Source organism: Drosophila innubila (genome assembly GCF_004354385.1).
Source record: "Drosophila innubila isolate TH190305 chromosome 2L unlocalized genomic scaffold, UK_Dinn_1.0 4_B_2L, whole genome shotgun sequence".
NCBI lineage: Eukaryota > Metazoa > Arthropoda > Insecta > Diptera > Drosophilidae > Drosophila > Drosophila innubila.
In genome coordinates, this window is record NW_022995372.1 from 28,208,974 (window position 1) to 28,229,544 (window position 20,571).

General features: G+C 34.3%; 3 protein-coding genes across 4 annotated transcripts; 1 reads left to right on the forward strand and 2 right to left on the reverse strand.

Moving 5' to 3' along the window:
* Positions 1–4: 4 nt before the first annotated feature.
* Positions 5–700, reverse strand: LOC117780064 (NHP2-like protein 1 homolog). Its single transcript, XM_034616447.1, has 2 exons — positions 556–700; positions 5–474 (listed from the first exon to the last, which is right to left on the reverse strand). Exons 1-2 carry the CDS (start codon positions 556–558, stop codon positions 94–96), a joined length of 384 nt encoding a protein of 127 aa, XP_034472338.1. The 5' UTR covers positions 559–700; the 3' UTR covers positions 5–93.
* Positions 701–4,259: 3,559 nt separating this feature from the next.
* On the reverse strand, positions 4,260–4,987 carry LOC117780785 (40S ribosomal protein S21). Its single transcript, XM_034617440.1, has 4 exons — positions 4,885–4,987; positions 4,758–4,811; positions 4,455–4,646; positions 4,260–4,388 (listed from the first exon to the last, which is right to left on the reverse strand). Exons 2-4 carry the CDS (start codon positions 4,805–4,807, stop codon positions 4,379–4,381), a joined length of 252 nt encoding a protein of 83 aa, XP_034473331.1. The 5' UTR covers positions 4,808–4,811; positions 4,885–4,987; the 3' UTR covers positions 4,260–4,378.
* A 1,959-nt stretch (positions 4,988–6,946) lies between these two features.
* On the forward strand, positions 6,947–19,881 carry LOC117781763 (ankyrin repeat domain-containing protein 29). 2 transcript variants are annotated; one of them, XM_034618585.1, is made up of 5 exons: positions 6,947–7,158; positions 9,695–10,102; positions 16,525–16,635; positions 18,943–19,239; positions 19,301–19,881. In XM_034618585.1, the coding sequence occupies exons 2-5, from the start codon at positions 9,965–9,967 to the stop codon at positions 19,823–19,825; spliced, it is 1,071 nt and encodes a 356-aa protein (XP_034474476.1). In that variant the 5' UTR covers positions 6,947–7,158; positions 9,695–9,964; the 3' UTR covers positions 19,826–19,881. The 2 variants fall into 2 exon arrangements, with proteins under 2 accessions (XP_034474476.1, XP_034474477.1); XM_034618586.1 differs by lacking the exon at positions 6,947–7,158 and adding an exon at positions 7,938–8,075.
* The last annotated feature ends 690 nt before the right edge of the window (positions 19,882–20,571 follow it).

Genomic DNA, 20,571 nt, shown 5'->3' on the forward strand with positions numbered 1-20,571 from the left:
CGAATAGGAAATATGTATTACAAAATACACGCTTTAATTAATTTTACAGTTTACATATTTGTACGAATTTCGATTGAAGAGTCACATCTTCACTTAAACTAACAGCCTTTCAATTTCCTGCTGTATGGAGGTAATCTGCGATTTTAGCTGACTACCCTCGTTTGTGGTCACGGAGCAAGCAACAATGGGCCTGGACACGCCACATGCACGTCCCAATGCCTGCTTGGAACGCACAAAAACATACGGCACGTTCTTGTCCTCGCACAACAGCGGCAAGTGCAACAGAATCTCGATTGGCTCCGTGTCGCCAGCTAGCACAACAATATCAGCCAAACCACGGTTCAGGGTCTTGGTGGCTTCATTGGCACCCTTGCGCAGCTGGTTATAGTTAAGAGCCTGCTGCAACAAGTTCATTATCTTGGCGGTCAACTGAGCATCAGCCAAGGGGAATGCTTTCGGGTTTACTTCCTCGGTCTATATAAATAAACAATGTGTTAATTGCCAAATCATATCGAAATATATTAATTTATGCATTTTAATACTTGGGCAACTTACCATTTTGATAATTTTAACGTTTTTTTTTTGTAGTTTTAATAAAATTTAAATGCAACCTCTCGGCTTGTGTGCTTCACTGAGGGGCAGAGTTAAAATTAAAACGTTTGTCAAAACACGTGCGTGGTCAAATACTATTTTGTGAAACTTTCCAACATTGCAATTTTAGCCACAAGTGCTGCCAACTTTTTAAGAAAAAAAATAGCTGGTTCTCGCTGGAAAGCGTCCAAAAAAAATGGATGAAATGCGATGCAATATGACAAAAAACTAGAAAATTTGTATATGTAATTAAATTATTTATTATTATAAACATAAAATATCTAAGTTGGCAACAGTACTGGCCACACTTGTATAACATATCGACGTAAAAAAAATAAATATATTTTTCTATGCTGTTCACGCAAAATGCAATAACAGAGCATAAACCCTGTTGCCAACTTAGCTATTTTATAGCTACTTCTGAATATTTTTAAAGTCCGATTGCTAGAATAATTTGAAAATTGTTATTAGCCGGAAATATGATTATTTAAAAATATCGAGTCCTACTGGCGAAAAAGACGTAAGCAAAATTTTTCCGAAATTTGTTTTTATATGCAAATGTGTTCATAAATACCAACATCATCGTTATCCAAAATATTAAATTTGTATTGTACATATTTACGAAAATATTGTTCTGTCAATTATAACGTAAACGACACAGATAATTAAAAAAACTCTCTATTGTAAATTTTCTTTTTCGCTTACGGCATTTTTTCAAATAGCGCTCGATATATTCAGCTAAATTTGCATAAATGTTTTTTGTAAAACCACTAGTGGTAAAACTAAGCCAAAGTGCACTCAAAGACAAGTTTATATGCTCTTCAGCCAGAAACAGCTATTTTTATACACGTTTCTTACTTAGTTGATCAGCATCAACAGCCGAGTCGATATAGCTATGTGTCTGTCCGTCCATCCGTCCGTCTGTATGAACAAAAGGATCTCATAAACTAAAAGAGATCGATTAACCAAATTTGGCACACAGATTTCTATAAACCCTACGCAGATCAAGTTTGTTTCAGATTTGAGCCACACCCCTTCCGCCCCCACAAATCGCGAAAGACCATCACATCCACAGTTTTTATGGTAAACGTTATCTAGTAATATTATCTATTATCCCACTAAATCGCATCAAGATCGGAATTAATTTTTTTAAAGTAATACAAGAAATTTCTTGTTATATATATTGAAAAAAGTAACGGGTATCCTATGGTCGGGATTTCGACTATAGACTTTCCCACTTGTTTTTTCTAAAGGTTGGCCACACTGAGCATAAATATAAACTCTTCCCTTTATGCACATTTGTCCAGGGACCTTAATTTTTTTGAGGAATAAGAAAAAAATCACTTTTAATGGTTTTTTTTTTTTTTTTTTGATCAAAGTTAAATGTTACTTAAGATAAAAAAAAATTAAATGTAGTAGGGGATAAATTATACATGGGTAATGTAAATAAAAGAGAGCCTAGTTCATTGGTGCTGTAATTTTAAAAATGTTTATCTTGAATATTAGCGATACTCACAGATTTTTATTTAAAAGTTTTCAAATAATAAAAGTCTTTAAAGACTTTTATTTTAATCCTCAAAAATAATTTTTTTGAAGATCAAGGTATCAATCGACGAGTATTATTGATAAGAACTTATAAAAAAATAAAATTTTTTACCAAAATCCCCCAACGGCCTCATTAGCGGCAACCATTTAAATTTTGTCCCTCCCACTTACACTCCTTTATCTAATGATCCAGGTGAGTTAGCAAAAGTTTTAGTATGCCATTTTGTTAGTTAGGAATTAACCTTTTGATCGGCATATAACTCGATCTGATAGGACAGTCCATGATGAAATAAATAATAAAAATAATTATTTCATCATGTCGTAGCGAATTTTCATTATTAGCTGTATATATTGCTAGTCGCCTTTTGCAACCTTCGCGCTGCTTTCGTCACTAGCGCGAACTGCTGTCAAATTTAAATATTTTTGTTGTAAGGTTAATTTAAACAGTTAACTTAGCAACGATTTTTTAATGGAGTTTTATCAAAACTACGCCTGCTAATATGGGAAAAGCCAGTGAAATGCCCACAGAAAGGTACACCGAAGTCCACGAAATTTGTGAAATATATATATATAACCTAGAAAATAAATTTACTTTATTTATTTAAAAAATGGTTGTATACACAAAGGCTTGCCCATTTTGCAGTTATGTCAATATTAGAATTTATTTTTGTAACATAACTGCATCGCATACATTTGTGTTTAACTTTTTATCATAACGGTCGATTTCTTGTTCATTATCCCTTCTGGACTATACGACTGTGGGCAAAAAGTACCGGGAAATTTAAGTTAATAAAATTTTGGGATTGCGATTGGAACACACGTTTGTACTTCTAGGTTGGCACTTCTGTCATTAACATCCGATTACTTTTGTACGACGCGACGCTAAATGTGAATTTAGCGATTTTGGTGCCAAAAACGCTCAATTTCATGGAAAAACAGCACCACGTGTAAGTGTGTTTAACAATGCTTTCTGAATATCAGGATAAGATAAAACGCATTAATAAGGGCAATAAGACTTGGATCTAAGCTTACGACATGGAAACTACCGCTCAAAAATCAAGGTCATATTGACAGTTTTTTTACGATTAGCGTGGTGTGGTTCATTATAAATTCCTTCCGACCGGCCAAACTGTCGACAAGGAATACTATTTGAGCGTTATGCGCTAAGCTATTCGTAAAAAAAAAGGGCCAGAACTATGGGCTGACAACTCATGGTTCTTGGACCACGAGAATGTGCCCTCTCATACAGCCCATGTTCTTTGTGACCATTTGCCAAAAACTCGTCCCATATCGTCCCGTAGTCAGCTAATTTGCCTGACTTAGCTCCGTGTGACTTCTGGCTATGTTCGAAGCTCAAAAGACCACTCCGAGGACACAGTTTCGAGTCGATCGAGGAGATTCAACGTGAATCGGCACGTGTTCTGAAGGCCATTCCTGGAAGTGACTTTTTGGCATGCATCGAGGATTGGAAAAAACGTTGGCATAAGTGCATAATATAGGGAGGGGATTATTTTGAAGGGGATGAAATTATTTTGGAAAAATTAAAGAAACTTTTTGATTTATAAACAAATTCCCGGTAATTTTTGACCACAGTAGTATGTCTAAGATATAAAAAGAAATTATTAAAAAATGTTCTCTTTGGTTTTTAGTTGGGCTCTTGTTTTTAGACGAGTTCGTAACTTTATTTTTATTTGCCCTCCAACTTTACTGTCAAGCGCTCAAGATCAGATTCTTTTGCATCTAGATGTATTACATTTACACGATTTTTAACTTGTTGAGTCTGAATTCATCCCTGTAAAACTTATGTTAGCATGTTTTATTGAAAATATCGTTTTCGTTGAATTTCAAGTTAACCATGATCCAAAAAAATGTAGATGCGAGTTTAATGTTTGGATAGTTCTTAATCTTAAATGTTTACAGAAATACTGCAGATTCAAAAACAACAAACAGTTTGGATACGTCGAATTGCATAAAACTTTTGAATCTACAATTACTCTATAACTTTCCTAAATGGGAGGGAAGCTCAATGACAGTAATCTTTGTGGAAAGAAGCGAAATGTTTGTATATTGTATCCAAAAAATCGAATGTGATTATTATTTTCAAGTGAATATCAACATTGTTGTTTACATTCCCGGATGATTCGGTGGCGCCACTTTATTTATTCCAATAATATTAAAGAAAACGTATTTAACGTTACATATAAAAGGAATTCACTTTATTGACAACTCATGTGTACATTGTTTAGAAGTTCCTGCAAAACAAAACGGAAGCCATTAATACTTTGCCATATTTGCGATTGTTCGATAGAGAAACTTACTTGGTAATGAGGCCATCCTTCTTGGCCAGACGCACAATACAATCGTCGGACTCGCCCATGCGACGAATCTCGCCGCAAATGGCGTAGGTCTTTGTGCCGTCAGTTTGGCGGCCGGTCTCGGGATCCACAACAACAATGCTCAATTGCACGGAGGCGTGGTCCTTAGCGTGGATAATTCTGTTTGATGCCGAGCTGGAGAAAATACATAAATCGAATTAGAGATGCTTTTCCCCAAATTTCCAGATAAAATGCAGCAGCGAACAAAGTATTGCTCTGTCCGTGAAACACGTGTTCTTCACCTACCATTTACGGGGCACGTACAAATCGACATTCTCACCGGCGTCGTTCTCCATTATGCTGCAATGAGTAGGGTAACATTTTATTAGTGCTTTTTGCGCATTTTAAAGAATATTATGGTATTTTTACTCACATTTTGTAATAATTTACAAATTTGCGACCAACACTCGTCAATTGAGGCTGAAAAGAGAAAGAGTGAAGTTGGCTGCGCTGTAGGGTTGCAAAAAAGTATCGATAAGTCACAAATTACCGTACTGCAATTTACTATTTATTTGGGGTAGTCCATACAAATTTGCTTGGCTTATTATTTGTTTTATAACAAGAACTGTGGCTGTTCCAAAAACAATCTAAGCAATACAACTTATTTAATTTTTTGGTGTTGTAAAACAAATTTTACAAAGGAGAAAAGTAAAGCAAGACAAACGTAAGCTGCCGAATATATCGATAGTGCTCGAATATATCGTTTGCTTCACTGTAGGGTTGTTTATATTATTAAAAATATCAAAAATATTTCAATATAAAAAATATATCATTTATATTTGATACTTTTGACTAAAAATATCGAAAGTATCGATTGTATAAATATCTGGCTGCGACTTTAATTTTGCCGCGTTTCCACTACAAATTAGTTGTTTCGGTAAAAGTCTATTATACCAGATTCAGACCGCCCCATCATTGTCGAGGGTGCGAAAAATTGATTCGTAGCGCTTACACTGAAGTCGTATCTTCGGAATCAGCTGTTCGGTCTGTCAATGTAAGCAAATTCGAGAGTTAAGAAGAAAAACAAAATTTTTGTACTGCAATTAACAAATTAATGAGTGAAAATATCTTAAAGTGGTAAACGGTGCATTCAGTAATTATATTGCGTGTACTAAAACGATTATTGAGCTCGTGTTTGCGTTTATTAATTTTTTAATTTTTCTTTACGCGGTATAATTTGAATTACTTACGATTATCGATGACAAAATCAGCAACATTTGCGTTAAAAAATGCAAAATTTCGATAAAATACTAGTCAAAATACTGTCACACTTTCAGAAGATGCGGCGCATGTTGAAAGATGCGGCCGCATCATTGTCTTCTTCTAGCCACAGGTCTCTTATGGAAAACAATTCCTCACCTTCTATTTAACTGCTAAAAGTCAATCATGCGCCCAGTGTAAAGACAGTATTAGCCAAGATGTATTAAACACGGGTGACTTCTTAGTTGACAGCTGGTAACACAAAAAATGTTGTCGTGCCTTTTCGACTCTCAGAGGCGCTAGAACGAGATAGCAAACATAAAGTTGGTTCCCAACTTTCAAAATAGCTTACTCAAAAGAGGACAACAGTGTTGAACAAGACACCTAGTTGTTAATACATTTTGGCCTGGACCAACTCAATAACGGGCTAAATCTCGTTTTTATAAAACTTGAATCAAATTTACCCAGTGTGTCTATATACACTATGTCACTCTCACTATATCTGGCAAAACAAAATTTTTATATTTATCTATGTTTTGCTAGTAATTTTCTTTTTAAATGTGTGCAAAAATCTGACAGACAAAAAATTGTAGCAGCTCCATAATAATATTAAACAAAAATAGATAATAAGCTATGCATTTGGTATGTATCGACATTCTGTAATATTACCATTTTAAATTTGCGACAAACTGTAAATAATTTGCATTGATCTTTTGCTAATTAAAATTGAGCTAAACAAAAATGTCTTATTCTATAATTATTTATTATTATATGATCATTTTTGTGACTAATACAATAATTTCTTTGCCTTTTTGTACTTGTAGCACTAGGAATATTCAAATCAAATGAATTAGTAAATCCCAATTAACCGAAGAAGTACCTACTTAAGATTGGCTGAATGGAAGCGTATAAGATATCGACATAGTATTGAAAAAATCACTTGGATATTTTTAAAGCTATTTTTCATCGATAATTAAACTAGTTTGTGGATGCTTCCTCACCAGAAATAGCTATATTCCCCTTAAAAAGTTCTATAGGGAGCAGCTGTGAAAAGCTGATTTACGAAATTTAATCAACACCTAATCTTAATCTGTTTCAGGAAAGCCCTTAATAATAGGGACTTAAACGAACGAAACGAACAAATTAAAGAACTGAACGACTGAATTATGTGAACTACAATCAATGACGTCGTTCGTTGGTTCACTTTAGTGAACAGTTCAATCGAACTTATTCTGTTTTGGCAATGTGAAGGAGTAGTGGCTGTATCGCATTAAAATTGGCGCCGGAGCTTTTTTGGCCTTAGCGCCCTTTGTAAAGTCGGTAGCTGTGCACTCGTAGGACCTATATCGATAGGACATACTCGTATTAAACCCAAATAGTAAAAGCAGTAGCAATTATTGGTGCAAAACATAAATTACTTGCGAACGAGCCCAGAGTCTTACTGCATGTGAGTATTGATTTTAGACAGAGGCTGCGTCGTCGGTGTCCTTGATCCGGTGTCAACGACGATATTCCGTCAATGGAAGCCGCAGGACTTTTTTTTATGCTTCGTCAACCAAGTGTGTATTTTTAAGTTTGTGTTTGTGGGCGGTGAGCGGGGGCGTGTGACATTGTTTTTATTGTGGATTAACGTGTATGGTTTTGATTTTCAAATTAACAGTGTGCGGCACTACATTTTTCATATTTGTACCGTTATTATATCAGTTATAAATTGCGAAGCATCTAATATGACTGTAACGTTTCTGCATTCGCATTCATATGAATGTTTATAAAGCAATATATATTTTGATTGAATAAACCTATATAAATGTTAAATAAATATACAAACAAAAAATACGAGATCAGTACGAAACAATAAATTTTCCGCCTTAACAGCATGCATTAACAGAAGTATAACAGTGTGGGGTATTTTATACTCGATCAGTGCAGTGTCTTTGATAACAGTGAGAATTTTTACAGGGACATTACTATTCAACACTAACATTATGTTAGATCTTCAATTTGGCAAGATATTTCCGTTAATTTTGATTTAAATATGCATACTGTCAAGATTTTAAGCCAACTTTAAACGACTTAGTTAGGAATATTATGCATATATGTATATTCTTCATGCTTTTTATTGATGGAGCTCGCAGAAAGATCTTAATATGTGTAAAAATATATTCGAGCAGGTTCTGCTGTGAATCTTTTTGCTTTGGCTTTTCAGTCGCGTTTCAACTTTCATTGTGTACGGTGCTTCCACGTCCCATGCTCAGTCGAACGATTTGCGGCGTGTTTTGTATTTTCTCGTTGTAGTTTGTATCATTCTTAAACAGACCTCATAACGGGCCTGTCTCTCAACTTCTTGACCTTTAACGCGAATGTGTGAGTGTGTGATTTTTGCATAATGTAAAACTAAAAATGTAAATTTATTCGCCACAAATGAGATCATATTTGTTAAGTAAGCGGCTATTTATAAACATAATAAAACAATATTACAACGCTGCAATAAACAAAAGAAAGAAAAAATCAAACAAAATGCACTTTGTTTTGAAAATTTTAGATGAAAGTGCATCGAATTGAATAGTTTTAAAACATTATAATTGATGTTATCGTCTCGGTAATGAAATGTGAAAATGATTACCGTAGTCAATGACTGTAACTGTCCGATAGAATGTTGTAATGCATAAGCATTTATCATATGAAATAACTATGTTTTTGATTCGCACTTATCTCTCAAGTTCTCGTAGTATGGCTAACGACCTAGAACCTTAGGTAACTTACGGCCTCCGTTTAATGATTACATTTTCGAAAGCAATAAATAAATTCCGATTGGAATTCAATGATTGAAAATAACCAGTTAAATGTGAGGTTGTAATGGAAACAATTTTTAATTAAACTCAAAAAAGCATAAAGTAATTAAGATGAGCACACAATCTAAGTGAGAGCTTTAAAACTAACAAAAAGAAAAAGCAAGAAAATAAAATTGAAGACATGCCGGAAAACTGTGATGTCAGCACCAAAATGCGTTCCCTCATCATATGCTGTTGATGACGTTGGTAGCACATGAAGAAAACTTTAAGTAAAGCACTTTCTAGGTCAAAAGTTGAAAGGCGGTTGATGATGATGATACAAAAAAACAAGCAAAATGCAGCAGCATGAAATGCAATTAATATCCAAAGCAAAAAAACAATGTAAAAGCAATCCAATGTGTACTCCTACTGCTTGTGTTAACCTATAACCTGTCTATGGCTGTTGCGCCTCGACGTCAATGAAGCAAATTATAAAATTAAAAATTTATTAAAAGTATTGATTGGCTTGCAAATCGAAAAGACTGCCGTGTAATAATGTCAGTTGCATTAAAGAAAGCAAGCTAGAGGACAGGTACAGATATTCTGAGCAAATCGTTAGTATTCGAAGATAATAAAATGTTGTACATTAGATGTACAAATATACATTAAATACCTAAAAGATATAGTTAAAAGTAACTTAAAAATGTATTACCTTTTCGTAAAAGAAGAAACTTGTCGAAGAAAATAAAATAAACTGGACAATAGAAATGTATAATATAATGCTTAACTACATATAACCTATGGAAATGTTTGAAGTAACAATAACGAAATCATCTTTTATAGCTCTTAGAGGAATTACTTTCCCAGAATCTCTTATGATTTATGGTTTTCAAAAGTAGTTCATATACCTTGTTATTTTTCTTCTCCTTCCTATAATTACTTGGGATATAAATACTATAATTTAATCCTTTTTGCAAGTGTATAAAATTGCGCTCTTATTTCTGGCCCAGAGCAATTGGCAACTGGATTGCAACTTTTTCTTTTCTGTTTTTGTTTTTGCATTCTAATCGGGGAGTTGCTTGGGAAACTTGTCGACCCGGGAAATGCCCAAACTCCCAGCTTGCAACTTGCAACTAACAATTCGCAACAGTCTGTGCAACTTGCAACTTAATTTTGATGTGCCCCGTGACTCAACTTGCTTTTTATTTGCAGCGCCTGGATTCGGATACTTTGAAACTGGTCGTTTATTTTGCTGGATCGTTGGTTCTTCAATGATGATCTCTGTCTTTGTTGTTGCTTTGATTTGATTGGTGCCAGTTGTCAGCTGTTGCAGTTGCTGTTGTAGTTACTGTTACTGTTACAATAAATATCTTGTTGTTGTCGTCATACTATTACTGTTACTAGAAGTTGTTGGAGTCGGTCGCCGCCGGAGCTGTTGCTGCCGCTGCTTCAGACGCTGCGTTACAGTTTGAATATCGGTCAATGGTAACGGGCTTGTTAACAGGTGCAACTGCAACTGCCACCAGACAAGGAAACCAGGCAGACAGACAGCTAGAGCGAGAGAGAGAGAGAGAGAGAGAGAGAGAGAGAGAAGGAAGGAATCAAAACATGTCACTAAAGGTGAGTTTGACCAATTTAAAAATTAAAGTCGCTTAAACTTGCTTAGAAATACTCATTTTGGCAGCTTGTCTAGACGCGATTTGCATGGGAAATTTTGTAATATTTAGCTTGGCAAAATTACTAGATAGGAAACATATTAAACACTTCGGTAACACTAGGGAACAAAATGGAATTTTTTGGAGCTGCTGAGTCTAAGCCCAATTTTTTATTATACATATAAGGCCCAAGATGACAAAAAACAACTTCAAAATGGTATTACTTTATTTTCAATTTATAAAAATCTATCTCTTTTTTAGACTGTTTTTTTTTGGGGCCCCAAACCTGTCGAAAGAAAATACAAGTATTACTTTAAAAACATTAATTCGGGAAAAAACAAAAACTTATTATCTAAATTTCCGCGTTGCTCCGTTTGGCAAATATTTGAAAGTGGTTCGATTGAGAATTGATTCTAGGAATTTAAACAGAAAGTTTTATAATTTTAGTACAATTTTTGTGGAGAATAAAGAAAGTTGGGGTAATTTTCGAAAAATTTCTGAACGAGAGAATGCGTTTATGCGTCTTGAGTGCAACTTTTGATCAGTATATCTTTAAATCGATGTGAGGTTTGGTATCAAACTTATTTTTTTCTTTAAGCTGAATTTTATTTAAAAGTCAGTTGCAAAAAAAAATTTTTTTTTTGAATTTATTTTTTTTTCTTATGGGGAATTTTCTATTGGCGAATTTTTTAACTTTAGGTTGATTTTCAAAACCTAGTCCAGTCCACCAAATTTGACTTTTGCTTTCTATTCTTTGAATATTCAAGAAGAGATTAAAAAAAAACAATTCCTACAATTTTGCCCGATTGGAAATGTTTGACTTTTAGAAACACAATCAACGGTATTTTTCCATGCTGAGCCTATGCTCAGCAGCAAATAATTTACAACGTTCAAAGGCTTTACTGTGGCAGGTTTGGCTGAAGTTTATGGGAAAAAGCTCTAGCTATTGAACTGGTAAAGATATCGGTGTGAAATTTGAAATATATATTTAGAACACTTCAGAGAAAATTCCAATCACAATATAAAAGTAGGAGTGTCATGAGAAAGTGCGCAAATAACGGTAAAAGGGACTTATTGACCTAAGAAATCGCCAAAAATAAATTTTTTTACTTAAATTTTTTTAACAACTTTATAATTTTCTTAAAATAAAACAAATAATAAAAAATAAAAGTTTTTATTTTTAGTATTTTGTTCCTGTATTTTAATAGTTTATAAAGGAAAAAATATTTAAATAATATTAGGGAAGCACAGTTTTGATTTTTCTAAATCCCATTGAATATTTCCTGCAGTGAAACCGAACAGTTTTTATTACTAGTACAAAACTAGTTGGGGAAGAGTTAGCAACTGGTTAACTATCTAGCACAATCTCATGTATCGGAGTTCCCTACTAAACAGATTCGAACTCGTTGCGTTTTTTATGACCATGAAGTAATTGCTTCTTACCTAGATTAAAAACTAGCTGCCAAAAGCGATACGTGACGTCTAACCCTTTTAAAACCAATTTCCTACTAGTTGAATATATTATCTTAAAAAAAAAATATCTTTTCAAGGTGACGAAAGTCTTTAGATGCCCCAAAGTTTTTGATATCCAAATTTGTGACGAACCGTAATCAATTTAATATATAAATTATTTTAAAAAAAATAGTTCGACTAACGGCGCTGCACAAAAAAGTGGTTTTTGGGTATAAGGAATGTCGACCTTTTTCGGCAATGTGCCGAATGCCGAACTTTTATTATTTTTAAGGAATAATCACTGCGGACGGCAGTTCGCGCTAGTGATGAAAGCAACACGAAGGGTGCGAAAGGCGACTAGCAATATATACAGCTAATATGGAAAATTTGCTATGACTGCCCGATCAGATCGAGTTACATACCAAACGTTTAGTCCTAACTTACAAACCTGGGTCATATGATACGGGGGTGTAAGTGGGAGGGTAAAAATTTAATTATATGCGCGTCGATTGATACCTTGATCACCCAAATCCGGCAACTGGATAAAAAGATAAATAAATTTGAAATTTTTAGTGGACTTCTCAAAATGAAATGAAAAGTCAGTTTGTTTGTTTGTCTGTTTGTATAAAAGCAATAAAAAAGCTTAGATGTAATGATGGGGATTTATTCCATTTCGAAAATCTAGAAATGTTTGTTCTATGACTTTTTGAAAAAACCGCTAGTTTAGCGGGAAAACGCTAAATCCCGGTAAAATTGAACCTCAACAGTTTCCAAACCGTAGAACAGATATGTTCTATATATCATTGGAAAGGTGTGTTTAAGGGCTTTAGGGCGTACCTTTTTTTCTTAAGTACTCAGGTAACATTTTACAGGTGAAACAAAGCTCTTTAGCTTACATTTTGGCGACATATGACAAAACGTCTCAAACGATTTTTATTAAGTTTGAGTATGTTGTAGTACGTATTTTTGCGTTTTTTGGTATATGAAACATACATTTTGGCTGAGGGGTTTGGACTGAATATATACATTTTTCTATCGGTCGAAAATCACGTTTTAGTACGAAACCCTTTTTGGTTATATGAAATATTTTAACCAAACTGATACAATATCCACTAACTTTTATATATTTCGACCAAAGTCGGACCAAATCATATAGGACCAATCGGGTCAAATTTAGGTTTTAGTATGAAAAACTTTTTTGGTTAATGAAATATTTTTACCAAATTGATAGAATATGCATTTTAGTTAGTTTTATACATCCTGACCGAAGTTGGTTTATGTCGGACCACTATATCATGTAGCTGTCATAGGGCCAATCAGGCGAAAATCAAGTTTTACTGTGAAAAACTTTTTTGTTTTATAAGAAATCTTAACCAAACTAATACAATGTGCATTTAACTTTGCTTTATATATCCCGCCCAAGTTGGTTCAAATCGGACCACTATATCATATAGCTGTCATAGGACCGATCGGTCCAATATTAAGTCTTAGCAAGAAAAACTTTTTGGTTTTACGAGATATCGTAACCAAACTAATAGAATATGCATTAAAGTTAGACTTATAGATCCTGACCAAAGTTGGTTCTTATCGCACTACTATATCATATTGCTGTCATAGGACCGATCGGTCGAAATCCAAGTCTTAGTATGAAAATCTTATTTTTTACGGAGTCTCCGACAATAGAGAATGCTCAACTATAGCAACGCGAGCGAAGCGAGCAGGGGGCGAAGCCCCCTAGTTTCCTTTATAACTAAAATCATTTTTTTTTTAATTTGAAAGAAATTCAACTTAAGTTATATATTTTACTATCTGCCTGCAATAATGATAAAGTTTCAATGTCAAATGATAAATTTACAATATCCCAAAAAAAAACTCCTACACGAGGTAAAAGTCTAGTGGCGAAAGCAATTTCTAGCCCCAAAATTTCTGATATCCAATTTTGTGACGAACTAAATTTAGTTTAATATAAAAATTTTAAAGCTCGATCTAAAGTTTGGATTTACATCACTACCACAGGCCTTATTTTCGGAGCCAATTTTATTCACCATGAGATAGTTGTCAACAAACTTCTCTCTGTGTAAAAAAGCTCTCAAATAATTTCATATAATTTCATCATGCTCTCAAAGTGTTGAAAAAAAATTGGCTCCTGTGGTGAGTGAGTATGCCACCTTGTCTAATTTCATCATGATCCACACTGTAAGGGCTTAACATTCGCCTACTACGATTATTTCGGTGTTGCTAAGGGTAACGCTTTGAGAGTAGAATGCGATAACGGCCCTAAGTACGTAAATGTCCATGTAAGATAGATATATCGGATATAACCTCATCCACATCAATAGATTAAACTTTCATTTCCTCCAGTTGAATCAATTTATTCAACTGCTTTCCTGTAAATAAATAAAATTATTACATCATTCTCTATAATTCAAGTTATCAAACTCTCATTCTTATTTAAAGAACATTAACAAAAGTGTAGAGAACGTAGATTTGTTAGACATTGCAATGATTTAATTAGATTATTATCATTATCCCATTCCATGTAGCCATGAATTTTCTAATACTTTAGCGTTCTTAGCTTTTTTAATTTTTATTTGTATGTTGTTTTTTTTTAAATATTTTAGACTCGATTAATCGAAAACAACGCACATATATCTCAGTCTATCTTGGTAAAGTCAACTCATTATTTATCTAAAGTGACACACCTAGATAAATTACCCATACAATATATGACTTCATAGTCAAAAGACAACAAAGATTCGCATGCATCAGCTTCTTGCTCGTCTAAGTAATTTATTTGGCTAACCAAACAAATATTGAAGAACCCATTACTTAGTATGCTTTTAACTTGCTTACCGCTTCACGACTCTTTGGCTTTGGTCTGGGATGATAAAATGGCATGATAAATGGCAGCTTGAAGAGACTCTCGAAAGGGTCACTTAATTATTGATGCAATTCCAAAGCACAAACTTGAGAGGTAGCTAGACTATTGTTTGTCACACTTACCACTCAAAGGTGGAACTAGCATGTGGCAAGCTGGCAAGTCGTGTCAAATGCTTGTCTGAAGCTTTAAAAGTGCTACTCACCTGCTGCATCTGACATTTCAGTTTGTCTATAAATATTGTAGTCATCATTATCATCATCATTATGACAACAGCATCATCATGATGAGCATTATTACAGCATTCGCATTGTTGCCACATTGTGAAGGGGACTTTGCTTTACCTATTGTTTATGTTGTTTTTGTTGCGGCCCTTCAACAAGTGCCGCAAGTTGAGTTAATGCGCTTCATTAACTCACAGTTGACACTTTTCCTGTTCCAATGACATTTTTAAGTACTCGTAGCTCAAATATTTATTGTACTTCCATTTTATCTGAATTGTTAAACTTTGACGCTGGCCGCATCGTTATCGTCATCATCATCTTCATTTCATTTAACTTTTCTTTAACACGTTTTGTATACGGTTTTACCTCGGTACCCAACAAAATGGGAACTAGAGCCTATTAGATTCGCGACAAATTATGGTACACTATTTAAACACCTTTATCTCCGAGACTACAAAAGTTAGAGCAACCAATACTCCTAGGATGTTGACCTATATTCAGATTAATTTGGTCACGCCCACGTTCGCCTACGTAAATTATATAAAATCTTAGTCTTGAAGTATGCTGAAAATTTGATCGAGATCGGTTAATAAACAGAGAAGATATTTGCGGAAATATGATATATGGAAGTCATATAAGCAATTGGATCCCAGAGACTATAAGAGCTAGAGCTACCAAATTTGGTCACAATACTACTAAGAATTTAGCCTCGAACAAAAAGTTTTGCTTAGGTAATTAAATAAAAAGGTTAAATTATAAAAAACCTTACCTAGGTTCATCCTGAAGTACAAATATGTTTAACAGTATTTTTTTATAATTAAAATTTCGTTTCATCTGATATTTTATGTAATAATAAAAAGTAATAAAGCTTTAGTCGAAAGTTCTCGAGTAGATATAATCCGGTCCAACGCAGTCCTCTTTATGCCAGTTACATACGTGTACATTTGCACAAAACTCATTTTAAATTATCGCAGTTCATTTAAAAATATTATTTGTACATATAAAAGTGGTAAGCATAGGTATAGGGATATAAAGATAGACAGCTAGATATATAGTTTAGCTAATGGATGCTACCAAGTTCATCCACAGATTGTAGGAATCATGATTAAAAAGACAATCTGATAGTAAGTTTGTTCAGTATTCACAAGCTTTTCCAAAAAAAAAAACGTTATGACGCCTTCAAGTAATATTAGTTTTACAACTTTTGGCTATATCATTGAATAAATTACATAGTTCAAAAACCTAAAACATATACTTTCTCCACCAAATATAGCAGATATATAAATATAAGCAAATTACCATAGGAATCAATAGTAAATCTTCGACATTACGTTTATAATTATTTATTTCGAAGTGAAAGGTTATCTTTGGGTTTGCTTGCTATTGATTGGTCACAAACAATCTCTTGAAACAAAGCACGATATCATTTATTTCGTATATTATATAAGTGTCCACCTAAGGGTTAACAGTTTAACGGGCAAGGCATTGTAAAAATGCATCCACATCCGCTGCTCGGACTGTTAAAGTAATGTTTCCTGCGTTTTTTCAGCTTTGTTTTCTTCTCCATCTACGAGTATGACACTAATTACTATAATTTTAAATTTGTCGTGGGAAGCGAGTAAGACTAATTTCCTAAATAAGTGTTACTTAAGAGTGGCGCCCAAGAGCAAGACAGATGTCGTGTGGGTTGTGGGTTGTCGGCTTGCATGGGCATCTGCCACTTCAACTCAGGGGCTATTAGTCAAGTGCCGACTCGCCTTCTGACAGCTGCCAAGGCTGAACTTGTTAATTGATTTGTTTATTTAAAATACAAACAAAACCTAAATCTTACAGAAAGAAACTCCCTCGGATGTGATGTTGCATCTGGCAGCGCTACGTGGAGATGTTGTCGAGCTGCGACGGGTGCTGGACACCGGCAAAGTGCATGTAGATTGTAAGGATGAGGTGAGTGATATTAAATTTGGCATTAGATAGATTTTGTAAAGCAGCTGGTAAAAGCTGGTTAAAGTTGAAACTTTATGTAGGCTATGATGTTATAAGTTTGTATGTTGTAGAGGTAGCAAACAATACTCAGCACATTTTTTGTATCTGCGAAAACTGCAGATAATATTTATTATAAAAACTCAAAAATTATTATTTAGGTTTATTTAACAGTTGTTCAGCTAAACAACTAATAACAAATTTAATATTTTTAGCTTGAAAAACAATTTTTTTTTATTTTAAAAATTTAAGACTAAAGATGAAGAGCTAAAATGTTATGTTGAATTTTGTGAAGGTCAAAAATATTTCCAGGTTGAGTTGCTTTTGAAGAACGTGCAAAAATCAGCTAGGAAATACATAGAAATGTGTTATTAAAATTTTGAAATGCTTTGTTCTAAGGAATTTCAACTCAAATTGAGATATTTTGATTAGCATTGTTTCTAAAGCTGTAAATATTTCAAGTTTAAATTAGATATTTATGCATAGCTATAACATCACTGAACCCTGTAACTATAAAACAAAAGGTTGGCAGTGTAATTAAATATATTCTAGATTTAAAAGAATTAAAATACATTTTATTTTTATGTATAGAGTTAATAGATAGAGCTCGATAAGGTTTCTAAAAGACTTCTTTGTGAAGCCTCCCCTTCAAATGCAATCACAATAATTCAAGCATATAGTATCAATTAAGTTAACTACTTTAATAATGAGTTAATGCAAGCTGCTTTAATTGTTTAACTGAGCGTCCAATGATTTCAGATTCAATTTCAATTGTAATTGCGATTAGTTTCCCTAGTCAAAGAAAAACTGTTTCATTTGCTTTCGTGTTGATTTGCATGCGTGCCGCTAAGCGAAAATCAAGAGCGAAAATCACAAATCTCATGTACTCGTAGTAACTGATGCCCCTTGTGGGGCGCCAAGTCACGTAGTTGCAGTTGTCCGAGCTGGTCGATTGTCCGCTTAGTGCCCTTGTGGGTAGTTATAGCCAACAGCTGGCACACTGGCCCGAAACAGTTGGAGCACTTTAAGCACTTGGCTTGAATGCATCGGTATTTGTGTCCAGCTTATCCATTGGAGCAACTCGTGCTTCACTGCGCTTTAAGTGAAATTTAATTTTTATTTAATTTTACTTTATTTCTGCCTTCGCTTTTGCTGCATTTCTTGACTTCTTTGCCAATTGGTGCGTACTTTTGTAAACAACGAGTTAACTTGTCTTTAAGCTGAATTATTTTATTCGCTTATTTTTTTGAATACTTGTATATTACACAACTCAGCGAATTTTTTTAAAGAAATTTATGTAATAAAACTTGCGTGATAATTTGATTTAATGTATATCATTAAAAAACTGATTAAAAACATCATCATCGTCGCCGTTTTCGCATACCTCCTGCTCAATCTATCAATATAAAATGAAATTCAGATAATAGAAAAAGACAAAAAATGTCCATATCGACTCATCTCCTCATTTTAATTAAGAATATACAGCTCCGGTAAATATAATAGCACCGATATGAATGGTAATCTTCGTCTTAAAAGCTGTATGTACACAGAAATCTAAACCAAGCAAAAATCTCCCAAAAATGTATGGAAATTTGGGAGAGTTTCGTTTGGTTTCGCTTTTGTGGCACCTCTGATACAGTCAGCTCGTATTTTTAAGCGTTATAAAAAATATAAGCAAAGAAATTTTTGAAAAAACTTTTTGCACCAAAACATTTTTTGTTCAAGCCTTTGGAAAAAAGTCAAAAAAGTAGATTTTTTCATAAATTTAAAATTTTCAATGGTTTAAGGAAGGTTTTTTTTCATTCTAACGGAGTTTTGAAGACCATTACTTTGATGCCCAAATGTACATAAAGTAAGTTTAAATTGTAAGTAGATTTTACTTTAGTTTTGTGTAAATACTTTGAGCCACCTTTGAAGTTTCCTATAGTCATATTTAATTAATAAATCGTTTTTGAACTTCCCCTTTCGTTTTTTTACAAAAAAAAAATTTCCATTTCTTGGAAATTGTATAAGTAACAAATGTGAATTTTTTAATAATTCGAAAAAATGGGGTTATAAGGAAGTTATGGAGTTATAAGTTATGAATAACAGCCCTTACCAGAAATATTATTTAAATTAATAATATTATTTAATATATCAACATAAGAGCACTGTGGTGCAGGGTTTCTCTTGGTTGGGAATTCTCCAGCAGAGCATTTTGAAATATTCATAAAGAGCAATCAATTAAATAAATCAACCAATTAAACACAATTTGTAATTATCCATTCGCAGGACGGCACCACACCCCTTATTTTGGCGGCGGCGGGTGGTCACATCCATTGCGTTTTGGAGCTGCTTGAACAAGGCGCGGAGCTGAATTCACGCCGATCCACAGGCACCACCGCACTCTTCTTTGCCGCACAGGGTGGACATTTGGATGTGGTTCGCATATTGTTGAAGGCACGCGCCAAGGTGGACACACCGTCATTGGATGGTGGCACGCCCCTTTTTGTGGCCGCCCAGGGCGGGCATGTGAAGATTATCAGAGAGCTGTTGGATTGTGGTGCCGATGTGAATGCCTGCATGAAGGTAGCTATTAATAAAATCACTTAAAAACAGAACTTCAAAATAAATTTGCCTTTATTTGAAGGATCGCGCTTCGGCGGCTTTTATAGCTGCGCAGAATGGACATCGGACAGTGTTGTCCCTGCTTATCCTGGCGCATGCGTCGATGGATATTAAGCGTATCGATGGCGCCAGTCCACTCTGGATTGCTGCCCAAATGGGACACGATCACATCTGCAAAGTGCTTCTGCAGAATGGCGCCAATGTGGACACCGTTCGCTGCGATGGCGCCACTCCCCTCTTTAAGGCGGCCCACAAGGGTCACGCCTCGGTCGTTACCGTACTGCTGAAATATCGCCCTAATTTGGGCATCCTGCCCAATGGCGAGACGGCGCTCCATGCGGCCGCCATGTTTGGACACATGACCGTATGCAAGCAACTAGTAGCCGCCGGCAGCGATGTGCTGCTCAAGAATCAGGACGGATTAACGGCCATGGAGTTGGCTCATCATGAGAACTACACCTCGATATGTGAATATCTTCGGGACCGTATGCGGGCGGTCATGGATCGCAGTACTTCTGCTTTGGCCAAGATGAGATTGTCGACGTAAGGTCGCCCAGAAATGACCAAATAAACAAAACCCCTTCGAAGTACCTTTATGCACAATATGTTGGATTATTTATTCACTTACTTATTACACTATAACTATGAAACAAGATTTTTGCAACAGAGTTTCTACATGAAAAGTGCTTTAAATAAATCATAAAGTTTACTTTCAAATTTATCGCGTAAATAAGCTATTTTGTAAATTTTATAATAATAAGATTGTAGTTTTCAGTTTAACCTGACAACATATTAGAGCTGCAATGTCTTTTTTTTAAAATAGTTTTTACATTTTTTAAGAGTAATTAAGGTTCTGCTTAGTTGTCAGCTCTTAGGAAATCCAAATTATTGAAGTAATTTATATATTTTTTTAACAATTCATATTGTACATACAAATTATTCTCATGACATTTTTTTTGAAAATTTTGAATATTTTTATAATAATTTAAGCTCTGTTGTATATAAATTGTTTCATTTCGTTGTAAAAGTGCAATCAAAAAATAGTATAATCAAAGGGCCATCCGAGTAAAGGCAATGTTCCCAAATAAGTAAATGTATATGAATATTATAAATGTACTTGAATCCCTACAACTTGAAGCTTGTATTTGAATTTACTATTATAATTAACTCTAGCAATAGCTCGTACTTATCTGCAACAAAAACTGTTAACATGGACCCATTGTTGTCCTTTGTATATAAATTACGTATATATTATTAAATATACTATAAATGAATAAATTTATGCGGAACCTA

Excerpts from the sequence above, each read along its gene's own strand:
- LOC117780785 (XM_034617440.1), bottom strand. The coding sequence starts at position 4,807 with ATGGAGAACGACGCCGGTGAGAATGTCGATTTGTACGTGCCCCGTAAA. Across the intron at positions 4,647-4,757 it reads TTGTACGTGCCCCGTAAATG|CTCGGCATCAAACAGAATTA; the intron begins GTAGGTGAAGAA and ends TATTTTCTCCAG.
- LOC117781763 (XM_034618585.1), top strand. The coding sequence starts at position 9,965 with ATGGTAACGGGCTTGTTAACAGGTGCAACTGCAACTGCCACCAGACAA. Across the intron at positions 10,103-16,524 it reads ATCAAAACATGTCACTAAAG|AAAGAAACTCCCTCGGATGT; the intron begins GTGAGTTTGACC and ends TAAATCTTACAG. Across the intron at positions 16,636-18,942 it reads ATGTAGATTGTAAGGATGAG|GACGGCACCACACCCCTTAT; the intron begins GTGAGTGATATT and ends ATCCATTCGCAG.